General features: G+C 43.0%; 1 protein-coding gene across 1 annotated transcript in view; it reads right to left on the minus strand.

Annotated features, from left to right (window-relative positions):
- Positions 1-1,271: 1,271 nt before the first annotated feature.
- The window catches only part of map2 (microtubule-associated protein 2), a gene marked incomplete at both ends in the record, with an annotated part of 73,447 nt that continues 51,593 nt past the window's right edge, over positions 1,272-23,125 (minus strand). Inside the window, 5 exons of the mRNA XM_080752917.1 lie at positions 1,272-1,511; positions 2,019-2,052; positions 3,598-3,700; positions 5,953-6,034; positions 14,524-14,616. Coding sequence (XP_080609043.1) covers positions 1,272-1,511; positions 2,019-2,052; positions 3,598-3,700; positions 5,953-6,034; positions 14,524-14,616 — 552 coding nt within the window. The remainder of the gene's footprint in view (positions 1,512-2,018; positions 2,053-3,597; positions 3,701-5,952; positions 6,035-14,523; positions 14,617-23,125) is intronic.

A 23,125-nucleotide genomic window follows, 5' to 3' on the forward strand; every position in this document is an offset into this window, starting at 1 on the left:
GTGGAAGCAGCGGCGTCAGTTCAGCAAAAGCTAAGGTATGGCAACATGACTGGTGTCTTGCACGCGCGCGAGACACCAGTCATGTTGCCATACCTTAGCAAACAGGCACGATGAAAAGTACATTTTATTATTTCCCCCTGTAGCCAAGGTATGGCAGCTGCCATAGCTTGCCATACCCAACTGACGCCTCTGGGTGGAACTTGAAGAGAAGAGAGAGAGAGAGAGAGAGAGAGAGAGAGAGAGAGAGAGAGCGAGAGGGGGGGGGGTTTATGGTGGGAGGCAGTTCCTTCAGAGGCTGTGGTTTCGTGACAGGCTCGATTTAATGCGGCGTCGTACGATGGGGTCGCACGCCCCGGAAATAGCCAAAGTATAATTCAGCCAATAGGAGGAGGAGGAGGAGGCGGGCCTCTGGGTGGCAGCAGTGGCTGTAGGAGGGAGGGGTTTTGGGGGTTGAGTCAGGGTTGGAGTTCACCGGAACCGGGTCCGACTCTGCGGAGCCGTAGGGGAAGGGCACATAGGGAACAAAGGGTGGTCGTCCGGAGGGATACATGTGTGTGTGTGTGTGTGTGTGTGTGGGGGGGGGGGGGGGGGGGGTATTTTTGGGTGGTCGGGAGCCATCTCTAGACCTTTTTTTCCAGAGCGCTGCCGTGTAGCTGCGGTGTCGGTGCACAGTCGCTAGGGATGTGACGATACGAACATTTCATATCACGATTATTGTGACGAAAAAAAAACTCGATTTACGATATTATCGCGATAATAAAAATCCATTATCCTGGGGCGGATGGGACGTATATTATAAGTACCTTTTCACCAAAGGGTTTAAGTGGTGCCGGATATGCAGCTCGGCAAATAAAAGGTGAATTGATCCCAGTGCATGACGGAGGACGATATCACGATAAATTTTAATCTCCACGATACGATTATCGTGAGTGTTTTTTTATCACGATAAACGATAATATCGTGTATCGTCCCATCCCTAACAGCCGCACACACACACATGGTTGCTGCTCTGAGAAACGGGTCTATAATAGGGGGGAATTCTTCTGGGTCTATGCCAGGGTGGTATTCTTCTACCAGGGTGGTATTCTTCTACCAGGGGGTATTCTTCTGGGTCTATGCCAGGGTGGTATTCTTCTACCAGGGGGTATTCTTCTGGGTCTATGCCAGGGTGGTATTCTTCTACCAGGGGGTATTCTTCTGGGTCTATGCCAGGGTGGTATTCTTCTACCAGGGGGTATTCTTCTGGGTCTATGCCAGGGTGGTATTCTTCTTCACAAGCCCTGCTTGGCCAGGGCGGCGGTGACGTCCTCGGCCAAAGTGGCGAGCAGCGGAGACTCCAGCATGTTGAGCGAGCCGGTGGAGGACAGGTGGCTGGCGTCGCGGTGGTGCTGGGGGGACGCCGAGCCCGAGTGGCCCGTGGAGCGGGTGACGATGACACGGTCGGCTCCGCCGAGGTCCGCTCCTCCCCGCACCTTGGCCTGGTCGCCGAACGCCACCTTACGGCACTCGATCTGGATGAGAGGGGGAGGGGGAGGAGGAGGAGGGCAAAGGGGGACGAGCGGTAAGACCAGAGCCATAATAGACTCGCTTTGATCTCACCGCTCGCAGTCGCACCGGGTGCCGTGGGGGCACAGAGATACCTCAGTTCACGGCCCCGGGGGAAACAGTGAAGTCGGAGCGGCACTGACCAAAAGACAATTTTTTTGTGTTTGGCTCTGCACTATTAGGTTGTGTTAGTAGTATTGAGTATTTTGCTTGTGTTTGACATGGTGGTGAAATACTTTGATTGACTGTTATGGACACTTTTGTTTGGCACTGTACTGATAGTTGTGCTTAAGGATTGCTATTTTGCAATAAGTTGGCTGTTTCACTTAGAGCATGACTGTAATAAAGGTATCTATCTATCTATCTATCTATCTATCTATCTATCTATCTATCTATCTATCTCAATGAGATCATTCCAAATGGCGCAACTATCGCGTTGAGCTAGAACGAGCATCTCGGTATTCCATTCTTACAATGGAAGTCAACGCTAGTGTCGCCACTCTCATACTAGATCACGCTGGGTAAGACCATAGACGGGACGGGATGAGGGACGAGGGAGCGATAAGACATACGTACTCCAGTGTTGATTTCGTCGATTAAAACTATGACGAAAAATGTTTGTCGACTGTGTTTTTTTCACTGACGAAAACTAAATAAAAACGAAATAAAAACTAAGCTGTGATGACTAAAACTAAGACTAAATATATTGACACTTTCGTAACCAAATAAAAACTAGACTAAAACGTTAGTCATTTTTAAAAAACGTCATTTTATGTTTGGTTGCTCTCAGCTGTTGCGTGCTGAAAATAGCCGATCTACAAGCTCACTAGATCTGCTATTTTCAGCACACAGCCAAGAGTAAAATCAGTCATTACGATGCCATCAAGGCCTGCCAAAATACATTTCAGTTGACTAAATCAACTGTAGATTTAGTCTAAAATATAATGATATTTAGTTGACTAAAATTAGACTAAAACGAATACTTTTCAGGTGACTAAATTATGACTGAAACGAAATGACATTTTATTCAAAAGATTATGACAAAAACTAAATCAAACTTTGCTGTCAAAAACAACACTGACGTACTCAAAAGGCACAGGGATTAAGACAAGAACAACAACAACAACCAAAAAAACTCACAGCTGAAAAGTTTTGCCTGGCCAATTCCCGCAATCTGCAATTTATGGATCAGTGTGAAAGGTCCACACACTAGCGAACTGTTTCTTAAACAATTAGCACAACATGTACACTTACATATGATGTTTTGGTATTACCGTCGTTGTCGGGCAGAAGCCTCTTATCTCCAAGTGTCAAGTTTGTACGTTCTTTTGCAAAGTAAAGCCCTGCTTCATCATACAAGGCCGTCACACAAAAGTAGTGAAAACAGCAGGTGCGAGGCGTTGTGTGCTTGTAGATCGGCTGTTTTCACTACTTTAAATATTTTTTTTAAATGATAATGCAAAACAAACAGTTTTGGACGTACAAGGTTTTCACCCGACAACGACGTTATGTTATGTTATGCTATAATACAGGGGTTTTCAAAGTGGGTGACGGGGCACCCTGGGGTGCCGCGACAGCAGTCCAGGGGTGCCGCGAGATCATTTGATAATATTTGGAATTTACTTGAAAAATATTTAGTATCATTTTAAACTTGAAGTACACAGTTATTTTCAGTCAGTTCTAACCAAAATGGCCATTATCTCAACGTTTTCCTCGCAACATAATCACTAAAATATCATTACTGTCAGGCAGAAACCTCTGTCGCACAAAACTAGTGAAAACAGCCGATCTACAAGCACACAACGCCTCGCGATGCGAGGCGTTGTGTGCTTGTAGATCTGCTGTTTTCACTAGTTTAGTACATTTTATAGATGATAAATACAAAACGAACGGTTTTGGACATACAAGGTTTCCACCCGACAACGACGCTACGTTATGTGATGCTATAATATATTCAGACAAAGAGACATCAAGACGATACATACATGCTTCCAATGCAGCGGGGTTGCAGTGTGGGCTCCTCGGGGGAGCTGCGTGTGGATCCACACTTACCAGAATGTGAGCTCAGGGTGCGTGTGATCCAGGGAACCCACCTTGGGCTGGGCCTTGTCCTTGAAGTCCAGCTTCACAGTCTCTATGCGCACGTTACCTCCCCCTGGAGGCAGAGGCACAGAAGGCAGGGGGCGGGGCCAGGGTGAGAGGGAAGCAAGGCAACGGGATGTACGGTCGGAGGAACATTTTGAAAATGTCTTCTATTTAACGGCTCTTTTCTCATCATCATCATCATCATCATGTGCCTGCCTTTGTATTTGATGTTATGCTTTTGAAACTGATATTATCCTAGATAAAGTACTATGTTCTATCCGTCTGTCTTTCAATGTTATATGAGATACTTAAAGTGTGGTTCCTGTGGAAATAAGCCTCGGCTTTCTAGGATCTCCTTTTAGTTGACCTTGTACCAGTGATTTGTACTGTCATGAAACTGTACCTTTTTCTATTGCAAACTTCTAATACATTCTTCAATCAATCAATCAATCAATGTATTTTACTCATGACCATGATCACATGGTATGGAGCACAGATTATATACATACAGTATACAATACATAACAATACAATACAATATCCAAACAGACGTAGCAAAAAGGGGGCATGGCAAACATTATTTGAACAAGGGTATTTAACACTCTTCAGGAAAGCACCCAATTTACAAATAACTTTTGGCTTGTCGTTTTGTAGTAATAATGTCAATTTCCACATAGATGGCTGTTTTTTTTTTCTGAAATTCACTATGCTAGCATTCTTGCACTCAAACAATACATGGAACTCATCCCCAACTCTGTTGTCATTACATCTGGCTTCTTTCCGACCCTTTATATCTGCCAGTAACTTTTGGTATTCTTGTGTTATTTAATCTGAAATTACAAATGGCCCGTCGATAGTTAAGGTTTAAACTCTTGTTTAAACTCCACATAAATGTCACATGATGTCATGCTGGCACTGTACTGTGTACACGTTCACTTTTCCACTTTTGCCCGTGGCCGTGACGTGAAACGGTTATCTCTTTATTCGTTTAGTGGCTCTCTTGAGGGGGTTTCCGAATGGACCCTTACAGGTCTTTAATATACAAATAAACCAAATGGACCCTGGCTCCATTTGTACACTCAGATCAGTTATGGCGAGCCTTGACATAAATAAAAGTTTGAAAACCACTGATATACTGTGTGTGAATGCAATGGTGCTGGTAGATTAACCACCCGGACGCCAGAGTCCCTTATTCTGTGGGCGAACAATCGGCGACAATAGCTGATCTACAAGCTCACAACAACGCGTAGCGACGTGTTGTTGTGAGCTTGATCCAGGTTGTTGGTACTAGTCCGCAAAATGTGTGCGGGGAAAGTGAATGCACGATGCCTCTTCTTATAGATGGGCTATTTTTGGTGAAGAAATTTGGTGTGTAGAGGGGAAAAAGGAGGGGTCAAGTATTCAATATATTATACACACATAAATACTGTACAAACTGTACAACTGTATAAATACTATATATTGATGAATGAATGTTGAAGTGTCTAGGAAAGGTAACTGTAAAAGTAGAGACTGCATGTGACCAGTAGATGGCGGTGTAGGCCATCACGTTGAATGGGAGTTTTCTCCACACTGTCACTGCTCAGTGCTCAGTTGGTAAATTCTGCCCTTCTTGATCGTACACAACATCACATTAAAGCATCAAAAGTATCAGATCTGCTGTAGATGTAGATCTTTTGCTATTTTGCAATTTAAATCCTAGACAGACAGACAGACAGACAGACAGACAGACAGACAGACAGACAGACAGATACTGTAGATCAGGGGTTCCCAAACATTTTTGTCTCACGGCACCCCATAAATATTTTTTAAATCCCCTACATTATAATTTTCACTCCCAGCACTTTATATTTATAGCATATCGTCGTTGGCGGGTGGAAACCTTGTATGTCCAAAACCGTACTAAACTAGTGAAAACAGCAGATCTACAAGATGCGAGGCGTTGTGTGCTTGTAGATCGGCTGTTTTCACTAGTTTTGTGCGACAGTCTTGTATGATGAAGCAGGGCTTTGCTTTACCAAAAGACGTACACATTTGAAACTTGGAGATACGAGGTTTCTGCCCGATAGTGACGATATTTTAGTGATTATGTTGCGAGGAAAACGTTGAGATAATAGCCATTTTGGTTAGAACTGACTGAAAATAACATTGCACTTCAAGTTTAAAAGGATACTAAATATATTTTCAAGTGTCCAAATAAATCCAAATATTATCAAATGATCTCGCGTCACCCCTGGACTGCCGTCGCGGCACCCCAGGGTGCCCCGTCACCCACTTTGAAAACCCCTGCTGTAGATAGATAGATTTCAGTGTGACGCTCACCTGGCCGATGGCGGATGTTGTCTAGCGATCCACATTTGGAGGTCACGTGACTCAAGTCAATCTTCTTGTTCTGGATCTGCACCTGTGTGTGTGTGGGTGGGTGGGGGGAGACAGGAGGGTCATAGGGTCATAGTTCATGTACAGGGGTCACACGCTATATGGCGACCAGACGTACCGGTTTGGGTGGCACTAAAATGTCCCCTTGTTCAACATTCACAACCAAACTGTCCCAGTTAAAGGTCTTAGGACATCACGTTTTGTCTCCACCAGCCGAAGGCAGGGGGAGAGTATGTTTTCGCCCCTGTCCGTGCGTCCGTCCGTCCGTCCGTCTGTCCGTCCGTCCGTCCTCCGAGTTTGTGTACAGCTAATCTCCAGCGCCGTTGGCCCGGTCGCTGCCAAAATGAGCACACACACTCCCTGGATGCCAATTCAGAACCTCTGCCCCACATTTTTCAAATGGCCCTGTTCTAGCGCCACCTTGAGGCCGATGTTTGCAAAACACATTTCTGTACACTACTCCTACAGATTTTGTCCAAAAATCACGCGAATCGGTAGACAGTGTCTCTACAGTCATGTGATCGACACGGATCTGTCTGATTGTCCATATTCCATCCTGATTGGCTGATATTGGCTTTCAAAGTTTGTAAGATTGGTCCATTTTGGACAAAATGCCTCAAATCACAAATGCAGAGTGCAATTAACATGAAATTGCGCACACACGTTCCCACTAGGCCAAGGAAGAAATGCCACTTCAAATTTTTGAAATCAGCCTCATGGTGGCGCTATAACAGGCCGATTTGTGGTTTTACCTATAACTACACCGATCAGTTTCAAACTTTGTAAGCGCACTCCCTGGATGCCAATTCAGAACCTCTGACCCATATTTTTCACATCAGCCTTTTATAGCTCCACCAGGAGGCCGACTTATGTAAGACACATTTTTGGATATTACTCCTTCAGATTTTACCCAAAATTAACACAAATCAGTACACAGTATCTCTACAGTCATATGATCAAGACGGATCTGTCCCGTATTAAATATTCAATCCTGATTGGCTAAGATTGGCCTCCAAACTTTGCAGGATTGATCCGTTTCGAACAAAATGCCTCAAATCAAACAGCGTGCAATTGTAATGAAATTGTGCACGCACAATCGCAAAAGACCAAGGAAGAAATTACACTACAAAATGTTCAAATCAGCCTCATGGTGGCGCCATGAAAGGTCTAAGATTGGTGAAGAACACATGCCACCCTTTTTACATTGGCCTATTATAGCACCACCAGGACATGTGGCTGGTGGAGACCTGTGCTCGGAAGAGCACTTCTTCTAGTTTTTTCTTAGGCTTTTTTTCATGTTTCCTGACCTTAATTACACAAAAAAAAAACATGACCTTTCAACATTCAGTGGTTTTTCTGTAATCTGTAGTTTTTTTTAATATTTAGGCTCAGTAAGGTAAGGTGAGTTCATTTGTCTCTGGACGTACGCATCAAGGGGTGCCTCAGAATAATTGATAATATTTGGAAAACCTCAATATCACTTCATCATCACTTCACTATGCTTAGTAAAACAGACCTGATTTGCACTGTACTTGATGAGTTCTTTTTTCCATCTATACCAACTCTCTTCACTAAAAATAGCAGATCTACAAGCTCACAACACGTCACGTTGTGACGCATTGTGAGCTTGTAGATCGTCTATTTTAGGTGAACCTTCCCCCAGAATAGGGATGCTATGGGGTTCAAGTTGTTAAACTAGTATACAAGTTATACATGTTATTTTCAGTCAGTTTTGATATTTCTGACAGCCTACCGTAACTCAGGTGGAAAGATGTGCATATTTGTGTAGCGTAATGTGATGTAAGATTCAAAAAATTAACAATTCAGGCGTGCTCGGGATGCCTGTCTAGCATCAGGGTCTGTTGTTAGCTGAACTGTCGCGCTTCAGTGCATCTATAGGGGTCCCATCCTATTTTACAGTACACTTTAAGACATAATAAGACATAATAAGACATAATAAAGCCATAATAAGAAATAATGTGTTGGTAATTAGAGCTAATATATTTTATTAGACAGAAACAAAGACAGAATAGTAGAAAGAGCGAATACATTCTCTGGCACCGGCACCTGCTGCGGAACTGCAGCGGCAGACACTGCCGCATGACCGGCAGTTCGACCAGCAGTCGCACTGCATCGCCGGCGATAGGACCAGCAGTCCCGCCGCACGGACGGCAGGTCCCGTAGCGGTAAACTGCCCGTCCGTGCGGTGGTGGCTGCCGCGGCAGTTACCAGCGATGCCGCTCCTACCTACCGTTCTGTGCAGCGGCCGCCAGCCGGGACTGATTTATTATCTACCGGTAATAAAATAATATTAGTTCTAATTACCAACACATTATTTCTTATTATGGCTTTATTCTGTCTTATTATGTCTTATTATGTCTTAAAGTGTACTGTAAAATAGGATGGGACCTCAATAGGTCGCCGTTGTTTGTAGATCTGCTGTTTTCACTACTTTTGTGCGACGGCCTTGTATGATGAAGCAGGGCTTTACTTTGCGAAAGAACGTACAAATTTGAAACTTGGGAGATACAAGGTTTCCACCTGACAACGACGAGGTATAGGTGGTGCGCTCCTTGCCTTTCCCCGGCTTTGCCCCATGCTAACATAGATGTTTATCACGTGATGTTTATCATGTGCTAATCAGTTGAAAGGTGAAATCACTAGGTGTGCTAAGCGCTAAAATAAATGTCTCCCATCCTGGTTAAAATACAAATACAAAAAAAAAAGTCAAAGAAATTGTAAAAAAAAAAAAGAAGAAAAAAAAAAAAGAATCAGCTCACCAGCTTGTAGATCAACAATCTTTTGATTATTGGATTTAAGAGATCAAGGGTCCCGGTTTGGGTTTTTGAAAATAAGTATGCTCACACATCATCTCTTCCTCAAAGGGTGTGACGGTAACAAATGATTCTGCAGGTGCAGACATATTGCTCTGAGGTCCTGTGCCAGGCCATTGCTGCTATATGAGAAACTATAACGATCTATGCGCGAGCTACCAGCTCAGCCTCAGTGGCCTTGCGGTTAGAGGAACCGTTAAGAAATGTGTAAAAAAAAATGCTATTTTACCCAATTAAAAAATGGAAAACACACCTGTTTTCCCCCATAATAAAGTTCCCTATTTGCACATTAAAAACAACAATACAACGAGGAAGAAGAAAAAGGATATGATACAAATGTTTTCAATAAGAAATGTGTTTTTTGCAGTACGGTAGGATTGACAGGGTTAGGGTTAGGGTAATTAGGAATTCATTCATTAGACCGTCAGCCAATATGTCCAAAGCATTGGAACTGCTTAAGAAAAATCTGACCGCTCTTGTAAAAGTGGCCTTCCCTGCAGAACCAGATCATTGATATGCAGCCGACCAGGGTCATTGCTATGTTCATTCGCACTGTTGAAACTCAGCAGCTTTTGCTTTTGTAAGACGTTGTTGTTATACGCCACTGTTCTTAAAGTTAAAAGAGCTCTCTCGTATGCACACACGTGCATGTGGGGAGTGTGCACGTATAGTTCAAACAACTAGGTTCCATTTCATTACATCTCAATGTCAGGTCCAGGGACTACTAGGAATCCAAATGGACACTTTTGCATCTTCTGAGAAGGTAGAAATGGAACCAAAACGATCCCATTAGTACGACCTCAGAGTTCAAACTTTTCAGAAAGGAGATCAAACATGTTTGTCCTGATGAGGGTCTAACGACCGAAACGTCCATTTAATAAAGAGCATTCTTTATGCAAGTTCCAGACAGTGTGCGGGACCTCTCTCTTTGGTTTGATATCAAAGATCCCTTTCTGTACAAACTCAGGGTCAAATAAACCGATCGGGGTAGAAAAGCATCAAAGGGAGATCCATGGCCTAATGTTCTTTTTCTTTTTTGACATTTGATTGAAGGATAAACCCCTCGAGATGCACCATCTCGTTTTCAACACACTAGAGGGTAGCACGGGTCCAATTTGACCTACCCGAACCCAAATGGACCTGTGAGAAATATACCCGGAACCGAATGGACCCGCCTGTTATTGGGAATATGAGATCCAATATCCGAACCGACCCGAGGCAATTAGACCCTTCCCTACCCTGTCCCAGTGTCCCAAGGGTCAATATTTTAGACCCAAACTGGCTCGGTTCGGGTCATCGGGGCCTGGAAGACCTGTGCTACCCTCTAACACACACACACACACACACACACACACACACACACACACACACACACACACACACACACACACACACACACACACACACACACACACACACACACACACACACACACACACACACACACACACACACACACACACACACACACACATCTACATCTAAAGAAAATGATAATAAAATACGGACAGAAAAATTCCAAAATGTATCAAAATAAGCTGTCAAAATCAATCAATACAACCAATTATAAAACAAGAATGAAAAAAACAAAAAAACAAGGACAAGTAGTTTTAAGCGAATCAAGCAAAGAAGTCTTTAAAAAAGGCTTCTAATGCATGAGAAGGAGAAAAGACGTGGTTATCTGACTCTGATCCCCAGGAGATCTGTGGGAGAGTGGGGGGAAAAACCACGCAGAGAGATGATAAAACAGTAAACACAGCCGAGGAAGGAAAGTTTCAGACACAGCGGGGGAGAAAGAAGCGACGCACACACACGCACGCACGCACGCACACACGCACGCACGCACGCACGCACGCACGCACACACGCACACACGCACACACACGCACACGCGCGCACACACGCACACACGCACACACACACACACACGCGTGCGCGCGCACACACACACGCGCGCGCGCACACACGTCACATCCATGGGGATGAGTCACTGGGACCCGTACGATGAGTCACCCGCTGTCACCGTTTCATTTGATGTAGATTTTGTTGACTGCGTTTTTTGGTGTTTGCTTTTAAAGTCGTTTTTAGGGGGCATTTCTGGTCCACAAGATTAACATGAGAAGAAAGGTGACACAGAGAGAGAGAGAGAGGGAGGGAGGGAGAGAGAGAGAGAGAGAGAGAGAGAGAGGTTATATGAGTCACACCCGGGCCAGGGGCGTCACAAGGGGGGGGGGGAGTGGGACTGAGTTACCAGGGCCCAAGGTGAAGGGGCCTTATTTTATACTTTAGCTATTGAAAAATAGCAGATATACAAGCTCGCAGCGCGGCACCGAGTGCCGCGCTGCGAGCTTGTAGATCTGCTATTTATGAAAAGTCGTGAAAATGTGTGCAAATCTTTGAATGTATATATATGTATTTGTTACTCAAAGTTTTCTTCTGGGGGGTCCCTGGAACTAAATATTGAGATCGGGGTCCGTGGCCAAATACATAGCATGTTGGGGGTCCTTCACATGAAAAAGTTTGAGCACCACTGACATAGAAACAAAAAAACCTTAGAAGGATTTGAAATATTCAAAGACTTGCACAAATGTTCACGATGTATCAAAAATAGCAGATCTACAAGCTAGCAGCACGGCACTCGGTGCCGCGCTGTGAGCTTGTATATCTGCTATTTTTCAATAGTTAAAGCACAAAATAATGCGTAATAATGCGTTCATGGGGGGCCCGCAGTGAATCCTTATACCCAGGGCCCAGAATTTGGTGTGACACCCCTGCACTCTGCAGAGTGAACCAGTACAGCGGTGATGTGAGGATCATGGTAGCACATACCCCAATGACAACAACTAAAGGTGACACTATTATTACCCTTATTAGTATTATTAGTATTATTTGTTGCTTTCGGGCACAAACCTCTTATCTCCATATTCAAACTTTTTGTGTTTTTCGTAAATTAACGAGCCAACTTGATCACACAACAGCGTCACACAAAAGCATCCAAAGTTGCAGATCCACATGCTTGAAAGGCGACGCGAAGCGGCGCGTTTCGAGGTTGTAGATCTGCAATTTCTTTCTACTTAACAGTTTGGGACTTAAGAGGTTTCCACCCGACAGAGACATAATTATTATCATTATCATTATTACTGGTATTATATTATGCATTCACCACCAGGTGTGGAAAATCTACCTGTTATCTCCGCCAGGCCAGGTGGAAGTGTGGAACTCCATATTTGGTTAAGTATCTGCCGTATTACATCTATGACATATGATTCAATATTTGGGCAGTTTTTAGCTCGACCCAACTCCCTTCCAAATTAAGTTAAAAATATTTCAACCAATATAAAATAGATGTGGGGCGAAACAAATGCTTGGAGGTATTTCTTTGGCCTATTCATTGGCAGCTTCAGTGGTTTGTGAGGTTATAGTCCCGGACAAACAGACAGGGGCGAAAACAATCTCCCCGCCCCTTGCCTTTGGCCTGGTGGAGATAATGTGAAGTAGCTGTGGTTTGTGTCAGTGTGGAGGGGAAGTAGGCTAGAGCCGCGATTCCTAACCTATGGGGCCGTGAGAATATTGCAAATGTGCCCCCAAATCTTTGGCAAAACGTTTTTTTGTTACTCGGCTGAAAATGTTAAAAAATTTAAATATTGTTTCGTGTCTTTTTTCATGTTTCCTGACCTTAATTACACCCCCCAAAAAATGAACATTCAACATTCAGTGTTTTTTCTGTAATCTGTAGTTTTTTGAATAATAAGGCTCAGAAAAGTGAGTTCATTTTCCTCTGGACGTACGCATCATCATCCAGGGGAGGATGTGGTTGTAGGGGAGGGTGTATCACCTCTGATGTTACTTTCCACTTTTCCACATTTCAGTTGTTGCGTTCACCCTCACCTACAGCCAACCACATCCTAACCCTTGATGATGCATTGCAAATGAACCCACTTTTCTGAGCCTATATTCCAAAAACTACAGATTACACAAAAAACAGTGAATGTTGAATGTTCATTTTTTGGGGGGGTGTAATTAGCCAGTAGCTATGCCCCTCCCAAAAAGCTTTTGTCCAATGCTAGCTTAGAATAACTTCCTGCTTGCCAAGGTTTGCCTTGGCAAGCTGCCGGTTGCTAAGCTAGCATAGGACAAAAGCTTTTAGGGGAGGGGCATAGCTACTGGCTAATTGAGGTCAGGAAACAAAAGCAAAAAATATATATATATATTAATTTCTTTCATGTCATGACCCCTTTAAAGATAAAACCTAACGCCCCACGCAAGCGTGCCAGCAGCAAATTGCTTGCCCACTCCCAGGACACACAGACAGACACCAAACAGCTGAAGAACAGAAAGGTAAAGTGTGGATGCAAGTCAGCCTGGCAGATCATGAGCGCCAGCGCTGATTGGTCCACGAGACAGACTGTTTACAACCACAGAGTGATGATGGAAGTGAGTAGAGACGACAACACCAGACAACATTCACACACATGCAGGGTTCCATTTGAAGCAATCATAACGATTTTGCATAATCATCATAATCGTTTCCACTTTCAAAACGTAGTGGAAATAGCAGATCTAAAAGCTCACAGCACGTTTTAGCCTCGGCTATTTCCACTATCAATGTTATTTTTTAAGTATAAAGTTGTCAAATATGTCAGTAATTTCTTTGTATATTTAGGTTATGTGTCATATTAATGTTGCGACTTCAAAGCCTAAAAGCCAAACAGAAATGTCATTGTCAACGACAAAAACACAATTAAAATAGTGAATCGCAATTATTTGAGTGACAATTAATCGTCATGTAAAATGTCATAATGGTCACAGCCCTGCCCAGGTTCATTCATTTCTATGGCTGGTGGGGATGATGTTTTCTGCCAGCTTGCTTCTGGTCCAGACTGAATTAATTCCTTTTGAGAAATGTTTGATATTTATGTTTTCCAAATCATTTGTATTGTTATTATTTATTTCTTTTGAAAGTAAGGACATTAACAGAATCTGCTATGTTTTGCTACTTGTCGTGTGATGAATTTTATAGAGCTTAATCGGTTAAGAAAATCTCCCAGTTCCCCCCATAGCTTTTAACCAAGTGGAACCCTGCTGACATGACAGTGAAACACATATACAGGGGCGTCACAAGGGGTAGGAAAGTGGGACTGAGTTACCAGGGCCCCAAGGTGGAGGGGCCCTAGTAACTTTAGCTATTGAAGAATAGCAGATATACAAGCTCACAGCGCGGCACCGGGTGCCGCGCTGCGAGCTTGTAGATCTGCTATTTTTGAAAAGTCGTGAAAATGTGCGCAAATCTTTGAATATATGTATTTTTTAAGTGAACATTTGTAACTCAAATTTGGCTTCTGGGGGGTCCCTGGAACTAAATATTTTGAGATGGGGGGTCCTTCAAACATGAAAAAGTTTGAGCATCACTGACATGGAAACATAGGTTTCTTGGCACACATTTTCACGATTTTTTCAAAAATAGCAGATCTACAAGCTCGCAGCGCGGCACTCGGTGCCGCGCTGTGAGCTTGTATATCTGCTATTTTTCAATAGTTAACATTCATGGGGGGCCCGCAGTGAATCCTTGTACCCAGGGCCCAGAATTTGGTGTGACGCCCCTGAAACACAGACAAAACGACGACACCCCGGAGGGGGAAGAAGAAGAGGGGAGAGGAAATCAGTTTGGACGCCAGACTCACGTTTCCTCCTCCTGCCGAGTAGCCCCTCCTGTCCAGGGAGCCACACCTAGCCTGAACATGGCTAAAGTCCAGCCTAACACTGGGGATGAGCACCTAGAGGGAGGAACGCAGTGGGACACACGTTGAGTGGTTTTGTGCGTATGAGGGGGGGGATTTGACTTTATTTTAGTGTGTATGAGGGGGGGATTTGACCTTATTTTAGTGTGTATGAGGGGGGATTTGACCTTATTTTAGTGTGTATGAGGGGGGATTTGACCTTATTTTAGTGTGTATGAGGGGGGATTTGACCTTATTTTAGTGTGTATGAGGGGGGATTTGACCTTATTTTAGTGTGTATGAGGGGGGATTTGACTAAATACACAATTATAGCTGTAATCGAGCCACACTGACTGCAGGGGGCAGCCACATGCAATGAATGAGGCTGCAAATGTCACTCGCTTCCCCCCGTAGCTCAGGGCATAGAAATACACACACACATATTCTAGATCCATATATAAATATATATATATATATATATATTCTAGATCCAGTCCATAGAAAACGGCCAGGAAGTGATTTTGCCTCCATTGATGTTTATGTGTAGTGGAGATTTGAGAGCAGCGTTACGGGAGCTGTTTTTACTGTACACACCTGCGCGACTCCTCATCAGCTTACAGTGCTCAAACAAGGTAAAGAACGAACGAACGGATGCTTGTTTTGGCAATAGTAACCTGCCTGAATGGGCGAACGTTAACGTACATAGCGGTAAAGGAGTTAACAACTCATTTACTTCCTATGACAAGTATGACGAGTTATATAAGTGTGTACATTGTGCCTATGGCGAGTATGACGAGCCGTCAATATGCTGTAATAGCTATAAAACAATTAAAGTATGATCGCCGATCCGCCATTATTTTCCATTCACTTCCTCGTTACGCAACATACACAAAGCATGCAGACACTGTTGATAATGGAGGGCTGTTGTTTTGTAGAGCGAACGCGATCCGTGAACCGTCGTGCACGATGTGCACGCACGCGCCCACGTTAACCCTTTCCAAGCCACGGGGAGCCTCTTAATATTAAAACCGTTTTATACCGGACATCTGAGCAAGGGTGTCGCAGCCGCGCCGTCTTTTACCGTACTGGGTCATTAAAACCGAAATAAATGATTTTTATCCAAAAATCGGCGATCGTCTAACCTTCCCTAGTCACCACTCGTCCATCGATAGCGCATGGCTCCTCTGACATGAAGCAGAAGTGACGTCAGGTCCATTCCTTCTCAGAGGCTCCTTGGCAGCCACCCATTTACTGTTTATACACGAGTGCTAAACCGTTGTATTTATGATTGTAAAAATGATTTAAAATAGTGAAAATAGCAGATTAACAAGCACACAGTGTGCTTGTAGATTTGCTATTTTCACAAGTTTTGTGCGACAGTCTTATATGTTGAAGCAGCACTTTACTTCACGAAAAAACGTAGGCCTATACATTTTAAACTTGGAGATACGAGGTTTCTGCCCGACAGTGATGATTTCAACTATCCTTGCAAACTCTGTGACACACGGATAAATATATCTCCGCACCTGAATATGTCGTAGACCATATTAACGTGCTTGTCCCAAGTGAACGCAGTACAATGCAAAACAAACACATACGTAATACCACATGAAGAGCTGTTGTTTCTTTATTGTTTTCCCAGAACAGAAACACAATTAATGTTCAAGTCGTATAATGCAATCTTTAGCACTGTCATCTGTTTTCCTGACTCCTATCATATATTCCTTCTATGAAAAATAGTCACCCAAATTAAAATTCAAGGTAACTAGAATGCGGTCCGATGCAACGAATGCACAATTCACCCTTTGTTAGCCTCCTGGTTGGTCCCTGACTGACCAACCAGCAGGCTCTATCTGCCTTGTCCCGCCCTGGTTCTGCCTTTTTTATGTAGAATTAGCTAAAACATAATTTTTGGAGAAATAAAAACATTTAAAAACATGCTGATTCACTATGCTGCCACTGAGCAGCTCCAATTGACTGAAACAAAGTTTCAGTCAATTGGACAGAATAAAATATAATTGGACAGAATAAAATATATTAGAAGTTTGCATAGGAAAAGTACAGTCGCCTAAAATCCTATGATATTTAGTCGACTAAAATTAGACTAAAACCAAAACTTTTCAGGTGACTAAATTATGACTAAAACTAAATGACATTTTATTCAAAAGACTATGACTAAAACTAAATCAAAATCTGCTGTCAAAAACAACACCGGTAGTCAACTAAAACCTAGGTAAACCAAGAACCTATTCAATAAAACCAATAAAATAAAATAAACATCAATAATCTGTACATCAAAGCTATACACACAATAGCTTCGATGTATGATAGGATGCCAAGTCAAAAATGGCTGGGCATCGATCTATATAAAAATGCTAAATTACACATTTTGCCTTTGCATATAGCCTGTATGCGATGGTAGGCAACTGTTGCGGTAAAGCGGGCTAAGGTTGAGTCTGAAGAGGTGAGTTATGGGGCTTTTAAGCCGTGACATCATTTTGTAGTCAGACCTCCAAGCAGATTTATTATCAATATCTGTCCCTCGCTATTTCAACAGATCCGAGACAAAAATAACGACCAAAGTATAATTCTACCACTTTCCTTTCAACAACAAAGAGAAGAAAAATGTGTAAATAGTAAAAATAGTAAAAAGATTCACGGGCGCTGGGGCCTTTTGGCCCCAAATGTTCTCCTCTGCCTACAAAATGATGTCAGACTTAACAGCCCCATAGGGTTCGATCAGGCTTTGAAGGTATGGGCTGCTTTGAAGGCCAGTGGGTGACTCGCCTATAGAGTGGTGACTGGGGAGAGTGGGGTAAACTGAGACACTTGCTCCCTTCTAGGCAAACTAAAAGATATATCAGTAAAAATGTACACATTTCCCAGTAATTTGGGATGTTTCCTAACAATGGAAGGTATCAGAACATATTCAAGACAAAAGGCAGAGAAAATATGATTGTTTTTAAAAAAAAGTGGTCTTGTGTCTCAGTAACCCCCAGCACCGGGGTAAACTGAGACAGACCAGAGAAATCAACAGGGTAAAGTGATCCACTCACTTTTTCCACTTTAAAACTACCACAAAAACACAAAAACACGGTTAACCATTAAATATGCAAAATACAAAAATGTACATATAGCAAACATTCTTTTAATAGGGTTTGTCCTGTCATTTCCACCCATTTCCTGTAGAATGCATTTCTGCAAAGTATATTGTTGTATTGTGCATAACTAATAATGAGAAAATTAGCATATTTAGACAAAGTTAGTCAAATATGCTAATAATCTCATTAATTATGCACAATACAAAGAAATATATATCAGAATTGGATTCTACAGGGAAAATACATAAGAATCAACTGAGAAAAGTTTGGTACACCCTTTAATCAGGTCTTTACAGCTTTCTCCCAGTCTATCATGTTGGGATAATGTAAGATAGTGTCTCACTTTACCCCGAAGCAATTGTCTCACTTTACCCCACAGCCACATTTTGGGAAAAGGGATATCTTTTATCAATTCAGGGTAATCTTCAGCTAGCATCGATCACATGGATTTTCTAAGTTGGTAGTTCATTAAACATGTATGATATAAAATGTTCTCCCTGCATCAATTTGCTTTGACACAACAGCTGATTATGTTGACAGCAAGAAAATGTACTTTTACAATGAAAAACACAAATAGAACACATTGTCAATGCCCCTGGTGGATGAATTTGTCAAATGTGTTCCATTGCCAAGATACATGGGGTGTCTCAGTTTATCCGGTGTCTCAGTTTACCCCGCTTTCCCTTGAATCCATGCATCGGGGAGCGGTCCGTCATGTCACCCTTAAAAATAGACAGTTGGGACCCCCCCACACACACAGTCACCCCCTGTTTGGGAGAACAGCTGTCACTACCAGTTGGACACACACACACACACACACACACACACACACACACACGCACACGCACACACACACACACACACACACACACACACACACACACACACACACACACACACAAACACCTTCACCCCCGAAGCCCCAATCACGTGGGCAAGCTGGTGTTTTGGGGGTAAATGGCATTTATATAACGCCTTTATCCAAGGTGCTTTAAATAGATTGTGCATTACATTCACCCATTCACACACACATTCATACACCGATGGCAGAGGAAACCATGTAAGGCACCAACCTGCTCATCGGGAGCAATTACAGGTTCAGCGTCTTGCTCAAGGACACTTCGACACTTAATCGGAATATATATATATATTTTGTATTTGTCGCATTCCTAAGACAATAATTTGATGACAATAAATGTACCCCCATTGATTCCGGTTCGGGACCCAAATGCATTTGGAATCAATGGGGTAAATTTACTATAATATTTGTATTATTATTTTTTGTCTTAGGAATGCGACTAAAACAAAAAAATATTATTGAACTCAAGTCTCCATGGGCTGAATAATCAATAGAAGAAAAATAGTCATTTTGGCTGTGAACTACTCCTTTAAGTCCTTTGCACACAGGGTCAGATTTTCCGCGTGAAAAATAATAATAATAAATGAACACATGGTGTCTCTATGACCACATGCACACAACCTTAGCTCTGGGGGAGCCCGGGATCGAACTGGGAACCTTGTCAAACAGCCACTCTACCCCTGAGCAACTGCTGCCCTGGGGGGGTGAAGATCCCTTTCTATTTAGCAGCTGCACGGCTGCACAGAGCGCACGCCCAGGCAGCTCATAAAGATGTCAGTTAAACACTAAAGGACCTCTAATCAGGCCATCATTGGAGGCTTGTAAGAGTTGATTGGTACAGACATGATGACACCGTCTCCAGCATGGCTGCTTCTTACCCGGCCCGGCCCTGGCCTGCCGCGGGGCGCAAGCTCCGGGGAGGCCTGGTCCTGAATGAGATATCTGCACCACAGCCAGGGACGTGCTGGCCATTGGGAAAAGCGGGACAACTCCCGAACGGCCGGTTCATTCCCGGGCCGGTCCAGGCCGGCCATTAGGAAAAAAATAAAAATAAAATGTCGGCCTTTGTTCCATTTTGGGGGCTGGGCGGCCAACAAAGTAAATCGGGCAGAAACCTCGTATCTCCAAGTTTCAAATGTGTACATTTTTACGCAAAGCAAAGCCCTGCTTCATCATACATTACAAGGCCGTCGCCCAAAAGTAGTGAAAACAGCAGATCTACAAGCAAACAACGCCTCGCGGTGCGAGGCTTTGTGTGCTTGTAGATCGGCTGTTTTCACTAGTGTAAATAATTTTTAAAATGATAAATACAAAACAAACGGTTTTGGACATACAAGGTTTCCACCCGACAACGACGAAATATAACTCATGTAATTGGCCCACTGGCTTGTCACTCAAATCTCAAAATCTCAAAACTTTGAGTAGCAGCAGCGCTATAGAGAGAGATCTCTCTCTATAGCGCGCACTGAGGGCCTCTACAACTCTTTTTCCTGGACTGAATCAGGGGCCCAGCACGTCCCTGACCACAGCCGTGGAACAAGTGCTCCAATCAGTGTTGATTTCGTCGACTAAAAATGTGACGAACAATTTAGTTGACTGCAGGGTTTTTTTCACTGACGAAAACTAAATAAAAGCGAAAATAAAAACTCAACTATGATAACTAAAACTAAGACTAAATATATTGACAATTTCGATAACAAAATAAAAACTAGACTAAAACGTTAGGGAGGGACTAGTGGAGAAGACAGTCATTTTATGTTTTGTTGCTCTCAGGTGTTGCACTGCGATGCGTTGTGAGCTTGTAGATCGGCTATTTTCAGCACGCAACCAAGTGTAAAATCAGTCATTACGATGCCATCAAGGCCTTCCAAAAATACATCTTATGATATTTAGTCGACTAAAATTAGACTAAAACTAAAACTGTTTGGGTGACTAAATTATGACTAAAACTAAAAGACATCTTTATTCAAAAGACTAAAACTAAATCAAAATGTGCTGTCAAAAACAACACTGGCTCCAATTATTTTTAACCAATTGTGGAAAAAAGTACTCACATTATCTTACTTACTGTAAGTAAATAGTACTAGTAAGACGCCTCAGGGCAGGGACAAGCGACCTCGCCCTTGTCGCGCCACAGTGATGTGGGCATCAGGGATCTCCATATATGGGCATAAAAGGGATTTGTTCCCCTGGCATCACAGGGATCTCTCTAACAGGGCTAGGGGTGTGCATTGGCACTTACCTCCCGATTCGATTCGATTACGATTCACCAGGTAACGATTCGATTCGATTCTTCGATGCATCACATATTTCTATATTATTGCACAATATGGCTATACTCAATACAATATTTATGCCAAACATCTAAATAGCTATGAATTTATGGATTCCCACTAGGGCATTCACGAATAGTGATTTTTAGTATTCGAATTATTCTACCTCAAAGTATTCGAATAGTCGAATATTCGACAAGACTGGCCAAACTGTCAAATATTAAGTAAGCAAGAGGCGAACATTGTGAAAATAGTCGATCTACATGCTCACAACGCCTCGTGTAGCGAGGCGTTGTGAGCATGTAGATCTGCTATTTTCACAATTAAATGTTCACATTAAATGTAATACCTACAATTCCAAGTGCTTGTCAGGGTGGGGGTCCCCAGTTCAAATATGTTTATTTTTTGGGGGTCCCGGCCTAAAAAGGTTTGAGAACCCCTGGTATAGAGCATTGACAAATTCATCCACCAGGGGCATTGACAATTCATTCTTATGACTTCCTATCTAGCCAATACAAGCTTTATAAATTATATATTTTTTAAAGAGAAAACAATCAAGAAATAAAAAAAATAAGCGAATATTTGACTTTGGTGCACAATGTCGAATAGTGACTTTGATATTCGAATATTCTAATAGTTGGTGAATGCCCTAATTCCCACTTGTTATTTTTTATTTGTACCAACAGTCAAAATAGCACGTCATACTGTATGCCAACAGTGCTGTAATTTTACATTCCACAGACCATAAGACTCTTACTTTCCCATAACTCGACAATGAACTCTTATGTTGAAGTCCTTGTAGATCTGCTATTTTTCAATAGTTAAAGCACAAAATGTGAGTGAGTCCTTGTACCCAGAGCCCCGGGATTTGGTGCGACACCCCTGGTTCCCACAGACAGGGAACAGGCCATTTGAAATGCAGATTTGCCCTCTGCTGACAAAGCGCTGGCCTCGACACGGAGCAGAAGAGAGAGGGGTGTGAGGTAGGAAGTATGAGACACCGCCTTCAGGGAGTATGTGCCGAGTGGGAGAAACACATCCAGTGTTTTTACATGTATTATTCACTGAGTCACCGCATGAGAAGAGACTGCGTTGGTGAGAAGAACGGAGCATCTTCAAAGCATCAGACAAGCACTGAATGAAACGCGCGCACGAGCACGTGCACGTGCACGAGCACACACACACACACACACACACACACACACACACACACACACACACACACACACACACACACAGGAGGACAGCATTGAAAATTGCTGAAAGCATTCGAACAATAGCCAAAAAAATTGTTGATCTACAAGAGCTTATAAATCTGCTACAAATACAGGCGCACGCACGCATGCACACACACACACACACACACACACACACACACACACACACACACACACACACACACACACACACACACACACACACACACACACACACACACACACACACACACACACACACACACACACACACACACACGTGTGTGCATGCATAGTTTTTTTATAGGGTATATTTTATCATATTTTTTATTATTTCGCCATGTCCAGGATCTGGATAACAAATTTTGTTTTGTACTTGTACTAAATGACAAATAAACTCCTTGAACCTTGAACCTTGAGAGCTTGTAGATCGTCTGTTCTCGCTGCACAACATGCATAGAAGTCATGCTGGCTTCTATAGAATCCAGATAACTGAAACCAGTCGTGGCGACTGAGAACTTTAACTTTAATGTACTGTAGGCCAGGGGTCTTCAACAGGGGGTCCGGGACCCCTAGGGGGTCCTCAGAGTCACTACAGAGGGTCCTCCAAATCTTTGTCTTTTTTTTTTTTTTTTGTGTGATAGAAAGTTTTTCTTTTCTCCTTTTTTATATTAACCACTTGAACCCTAGCGTCCATATTCGGAGAACTTTAGCCAAAAATAGCAGATCTATCCATTGCCAAAAATAGCAGATCTCCAAGCCCACAACCCCTCTGCTATTTTCGGCAAAGAGCTGAAAGGTCAAGTTTATTAAGTATTGACGGTTCAAGTGGTTAACACATCGGCTGCCCACGTGGTGTCTACAAGCCAATCTCTTTGATGTCGCTGGAGGCCCACGGCGCGTTTGACGCGTTGTACAGTAAACTATACTGTACTGTAGCTACTGCACTTGGCTGCCGCGGTGATGAAACAAACTCCATTTCCCAACATGCAGCGCGCAATTACGTCACCCGGACGCGCTGTGTGTCTCGTTGACTTCCTGTCTAACGGCTGCACAAAAACGTGGTTTTCTCCTAATCTAGCTTTTAAATCACTTTCATTTCAAAACGGCAGCCTCTTCTACCTGCCATAACACAAA

This window comes from Nannobrachium achirus, assembly GCF_963921795.1.
Source record: "Nannobrachium achirus genome assembly, chromosome: 22".
Lineage (NCBI taxonomy): Eukaryota > Metazoa > Chordata > Actinopteri > Myctophiformes > Myctophidae > Nannobrachium > Nannobrachium achirus.